This window comes from Neurospora tetrasperma (genome assembly GCF_000213175.1).
Source record: "Neurospora tetrasperma FGSC 2508 unplaced genomic scaffold NEUTE1scaffold_23, whole genome shotgun sequence".
Taxonomy (NCBI): Eukaryota; Fungi; Ascomycota; class Sordariomycetes; order Sordariales; family Sordariaceae; genus Neurospora; species Neurospora tetrasperma.
The window spans coordinates 1-5,753 of record NW_009799121.1 but is presented as its reverse complement, the minus strand read 5'-3'; the positions used below and the strand labels follow the sequence as shown (position 1 = coordinate 5,753).

General features: G+C 48.7%; 2 protein-coding genes across 2 annotated transcripts; one reads left to right on the top strand and one right to left on the bottom strand.

Moving 5' to 3' along the window:
- Positions 1 to 3,563: 3,563 nt before the first annotated feature.
- On the bottom strand, positions 3,564 to 5,185 carry NEUTE1DRAFT_141239 (uncharacterized protein; the record flags this gene model as incomplete). Its single annotated transcript, XM_009856560.1, has 2 exons — positions 3,564 to 4,984; positions 5,092 to 5,185. The coding sequence occupies 2 exons, from the start codon at positions 5,183 to 5,185 to the stop codon at positions 3,564 to 3,566; spliced, it is 1,515 nt and encodes a 504-aa protein (XP_009854862.1).
- Positions 5,186 to 5,258: 73 nt separating this feature from the next.
- NEUTE1DRAFT_118367 (uncharacterized protein) lies at positions 5,259 to 5,506 on the top strand (the record flags this gene model as incomplete). The annotated part of the gene is made up of 1 exon (XM_009856559.1): positions 5,259 to 5,506. The coding sequence occupies one exon, from the start codon at positions 5,282 to 5,284 to the stop codon at positions 5,489 to 5,491; it is 210 nt and encodes a 69-aa protein (XP_009854861.1).
- Between the last annotated feature and the right edge of the window lie 247 nt (positions 5,507 to 5,753).

The following is a 5,753-nucleotide window of genomic DNA, read 5'->3' as shown; positions in this document are numbered from 1 at the left end:
CGTCGGCTGGCTCCCCCCCCCCCCCCCCCTTCGCTCCTTCTTCTTCTTCTTCTTCTTCGGGGTTAGTCCTGCCTTCTGGTTCGGTTCCGATACCAGAACGAACACATGGACCAACTGAACTGAACCAGGCAGGGTACTAGTATGTACGGTACGTACTTCTTTCTTAACTCGGCATGGCTTGCCTTTTTTTCTCTTTCTTCAACGCTTCCACTTTCACTTTGTAAGACCTTTGGTAGGTATTCTAGGTAGGTTGTTGAGAGCCCGCTGCCGCTTGTCTCTGCAATACCGCAATACCTAAGATATCTTACTTATAGGTACCTAGCTAGAGGTAGTTCTTTACAAGAATTGCCCTGGCTGGGATCACAAATACCTAGGTAAGGTACCTAGGTAGGGTCGGTCTCAGTCAACACACAGCAACGATTCCGTCCGGCAACTGGAATCCGACTAATACGTATCGGGCTTTCTTGTATTTGGAAAGGCTACCTACCTACCTACCTACCTACCTACCTATACATAGGTACCTACCTAGTAGCCCACTAACTGACATCTCTTTCTCGCTCTTCTCTTGGAAACAAACGAATTGATCAGATTCAGAACCTGACTTGACAAATACCTTTACCATTGGGACACAACCCAATAGACCCCTTGGAAGGGTGTTCTTCGTCAACTTTCCCATTCAACCACAACCTACCATCCATTCATCCCATGGCATCCCTGGGGCTGGGGCTGGGGCTGGGGCTGGGGCTGGGACTAGTGGACACGGAATGTCTGACTGCGCTCGCTGCATACCTACCGTACTAACCACGTACGGTACCGACAGGTCATGTAAAGTTCACTCACATGATATCCCGCCTGGTCCCTTGCGTGCATTAGTCTAGGGTAGAGGTAGTATAGTTGCCCTACCTACCTTACCCAATCTGTAGCGTCATGGTCTGGTTCATGTTGCACGAGTGACGACCTTACCTGTTTGATCCATGGCGTCCCATTCATCTTTTCTGGTTAGCTAGGTAGGTAGGTAGGTAGGGTAGGTTCCATGGCGGCGGCGTCCAAATACGGCACCGAACACGGCACTGACATACGTAGCCAGTAGGTAGTACCTCGTGGTAGGTACCATGCATGCATGTATGCATACATGGGGATTGCGGAAAGCAGGGCAGGGACAGTAACTGGGATGGATTGTTACTTACCTCTCTACCTCTACTGGATGGATAGACCTACCTGACCATGCGGACGCATGGAACTTCACATCACAGGCATTCTTTCACAAATTTGTACGGTCTGTAGGTAGGTATGTGTCAGTTTGTTACAGGCTCGGAGTATTAAGGTCACGAAGTAGCTGAAGAACAAAAAAAAAAAAAAAAAAAAAAAGGAACAAATGGGATCGGTTAGGTACATTCCACTTGAACTTCCAGCTGCCATTTCCTAGATAACTCCCAGCTTATCCCAGCCCAGTACCTACCTAAACTTCCAACTTAACTCCCGCCCACCCAACAAAATCAGACAACCTATAGGTAGGTAGGTTTCGTTCGTTTTCCGAAAACTGTTCCCCGTGCCCGAACTGTCTGTCTCCCTTCCTTCCTGTTCCCAGCTCGCTGGGATCCTATCACTTTTTTTTTTTTTTTTTTTTTGGATCCTACGTTACTTTACCTTACCTACCCAGTTACCAACAGCACCAGCGGTTCTACCTATAGCTGTCCTGGCACATGGGGCGTTTGCTCCCCCCGCCTTTTTTTTTTTTCTGTAGTGCATCAGTGTACATGTAGTAATCGGACATGAATAGGGGCGGAAAAATAACCGAAACGAGACATAACATGACATAATAGGAGTTCGAGAAGCAAGCTAGGTAATGTGTGCAACTAACTACGTAAGCGAATAAGCGAAACAAGTTAAGAGCCGAACAAAGGGAGGAGAGATGAGTGATAGAATCTAGACTATTTCGCTATTATTCAGTAACTGGAGGAGGAATTCTATCTCCCTACTCTACATCCAATGACTCGGAATTCTCACACACAAAGTTCTCGAAGTAGTGTGTGTACCGGGCAAGGTGGTAACGAAGGCAAGGCAAGGCAAAGCAAGGTAAAGGGAAGGTGAGGCAAAGCAAGGTAAGGGAAGTTGAGGCAAGGTCGTAACGAAGGCAAGGTAAGAAGTGAGGTAAACTCTGGGTCCGTAGTCGTTCTCACAATCTAATATTCCAATCCCTAGATACGTACCTACCTACCTACAAACACAATTAGGGAGCTAAATATCACAAAATGCTGTTGGTTAATCAACTAAAAGATAACAACAAACAACGAGGAAAAAAACAGATGAGATAATGTTTTCTTCATTCCCATGTCTATAATACACCCTTGCACTTGTATGACGGAATATCCGGAATATCCGGAATCGAAGCGAACGAACGAACGAACGAACGGGATGAAGAAAAAAGATAGAAAAAAAAGATACCAAACCGCCCGGTCCTAGTAAAGTCCATCGAAAGAACTCTAGGCGGGGCTTCTTCATCTGCCTGGTGCTGCCTGGAGGAAGTACGAGATGGCCTCAGTAAAATTGTAACTGGGCTTAAGCTCTCTTAGGCGTAGCCTGGATATACTGGTTCGGAAGATGGGAAGGATACAATAGTGCCTTCCATGAACTGATGAACTGAAAGAAGGAAGTGGTGATGAAGTTGTTCCATTTGAAGCCTGGTGCAGTGTTGAAGCCACTGCCTGCCTGGTTGAGATCTTGTTATTATTAAATCCAGGATGAACTCGAAGGAAAGTTGAACATTCTTTTTGTTCTCATCGGTCCTCATAGCACACCGCTTCATATCGCTGGAAGGTGGTGGTTCGATACGCGGTTTCGAGAGAGGATGTTAGGGGGTAGTAGATCTCTTTGAGGGGTTGGTGGTGGGTGGTGATGAGGCGAAGAAGTATTTTGGTGAGAGGGTGATGGTTACTTATTGGAATAGGGAGTTGGAAGTGGAAGACGAAGTGGAAGTGGAAGTAGTGGGAAGTGATTGGTTGACTTGGAAGTTGACAGTAGACGGTGGAGGATAATGGGATTTCGGATCTGGTGAGTGGATTGTTAAGAGTGTGTCCTTCCCTGTTTCTTTCCTCTTTTTCTTTTTTCATTCCTGCTGCCCTTCATATTTAAGTTTTGGTCGAATGGCACAGTTGTCTTGGCATACATTTCACAGCTTGTTATATTTTCTGCTGTGTACGCTGCATCCTATCACTAAACTCTGTCGCTGTGTTTTCTCGAGATACCCTGTTACCCAAAAATCATTATCATGAAAATTCATAACCCATTTGTGTCCCTACCCTGCATCCTACTTAGGTACCCACGTGCAGCTACCATGTCCCTTTGCTCTGCCTGACAAAACACCCATTCCTGGCCTTATTCAAAAAGAGAGTACCGGTAGCAGCACCCACATCAACGCTGCACACCATAACCTCTCGGTCACCGACCCCTCAGTGATCATCGAAAGCAGGTCAATCCTGTTTCGAACCGCCAACCTCATACACTCCCCTCACCTTGACCCTAGCCTTTCCGGGACAACCGTCAAAGTCCCATCGATCAAATCCTCATCTCCCAAACCCTAATCCTCCAACTCCCCAATCATATAAAGTCCTATCTTCCAACATTCCATCCTCCAAACCATCTTCCAGCCCCCCACCTCTCCCCACCCCTTCCTCCCCCCCTACACCCATGATCTCCCCCCTCTCCCCATCCCCATCACCACCCAAATAATCCAAATACTCCCCCGGTAAACACCCACCTGTGCCTTCCTCCTCCATCGAATCCCTCCTCTCATACAACGTAACCTTCACACCCCCCCTCTCCCTCCCCTCCCTTCCACTTTCCATTCCCATCCCATCACACTTCATCAGTAACGTAATTGTCCTCACCCCCTTTTCCTTCTCCATCTGCCTCGCCAACTCCCTTATCTTCTTCAACAGCGCCACCACCTTTTTCAGCGTCCTCTGGTTTTGCTCTGTGTCTGCCCACAGTCGTATCTCCTCGCTCTTGTCTTCTTCCACTACACTATTGTTATATCCGCTGCCGCTGGGGAAAAACCGTCCATTGTCGTTCTTGGCGATATACAGTTTGTGAATTTGCGAGAAATAGAGTTGGGCTTCGGCGTTGAAGAGCGGTTTGTTGCGGACTTTGTGGGTCTTGACTTCGACGAGGCAGTGAGAGGGGATGTCGCGGCCGAGATGGAGGACGCGGAGGGTCGCGGACGGATTGGAAGGGGAGGTGCTGAGGTGTCCGGGGACGCAGGGTCCTGGGGTTTTGTCCATGAAAAGAGGACGGCATGGGGAAGGGGGTGGCGACGAAGGGGGTGTTTCTCCTGTTGTATGTGAATCGCGGTGGCAGGCGTCGAGGGAAGAAGAAGAAAATACAGAGAGGTGGGTGCTCGGTTTAGAGGAGCCGGCAGAGACGGCACTGCTGCGTCGTTGGTATTGGGATACTTCGTCGACAGTCAATGCTGACAAGGTTTCGGGTAGGGTGGGATCAAAGTTGCTTGGTCGGTGGCAGTCACAGTGATATGCGTCTATCTCCGACTGGACGACTAACTGCAGTCCACCGAAGCGATACTGTATCACCCGATGGTGACTTGCGCTACTCTTGAGCAGGTCGTCTTCTTGATCGTCGTAGATGCACGTTGCTTGCTCGAAGCCGGTGCCGTGACCCAGACTGGAGTTCAGATATGGGTCCGATGTCCACTTGGATAGAAAGAGCGTGTCATTTCTCCAGGTGAGATCATAGCGCTCATAATTCTGTTGTTTATTGTGGAAGATCATGAACATCTTTCGGAGGTTACTTGCGTTGGTGACAATGTCTGTTTGTCTCAAGTCATAGTTGGGATCGGTTGCTTCGATAGATCGCACAAGGGGCTCGAAATGATGGGTGTAGGTCGGGTAGTCACGCCCGAGGGATTTGTTGTCGTAATCGAGCTGGAGGTCAAGTCGCTCGGTTATAGGGTGGAGGCGCGGAGGAACACCTAGATGGGAGAATTAGCAAAGACGCTTCTTCTATACCTCTGTCTACTCCGGGCCAAGACTGCCCCTTCCCTCCCAGGATACAACAACGATCCGAGGGGATACATACCTGGTACTGCTATCTGATTGCTTGCAATCTTGTTGAAGCTCGAAATAGCATGCACATCTTGGATCCTGACCGGTCCATCTTCTTCCAAGCCCATGTTTTGCACATTGATATTCATCAGAAACTTCAAATTCTGCCGGATCAAATTATCCCGCCCGCCACTCCTCTCATTGTACAGAGAATCGCGCCGGACATGGCTCGGGGGATGATAATATCTGCAACATCCCGACGTAAGGAACTCACACATCTCTCCATTCCGGCACGGCTTGGATGGTATTTGCATCCATTGCTTCCATTGTCTGATCCGGTAAGGGTTATGGTCAAGGTTGCAACTCGAGCTTCGTTGGCAGGGTTTGTCGTTGACGAGCCATCCGCAGGGAGGCTGGGACCTTTCTCTGTGTAGCATCGCGACGTGTATGTGTTGTCGGTTTTGCTTTGAGAGATGTTTACTTAATGAGCAACAGCAGGGAGTTTAATGACAAGTTCATCAACCAAGATGTCTGGTGGGACCATGGTTTATATAGGGCAAGTAGCTTGTTTGTCAGGATGCCCCAATCCCTTTTCTTCTTGCATTATCAACCTTCGGTACGAGAGGCCTACCAGCGGGATAATCAAGGCAACCAGGACTATGAGTCCAGTCTATCAGGCTCGCTGGATGATGTCGC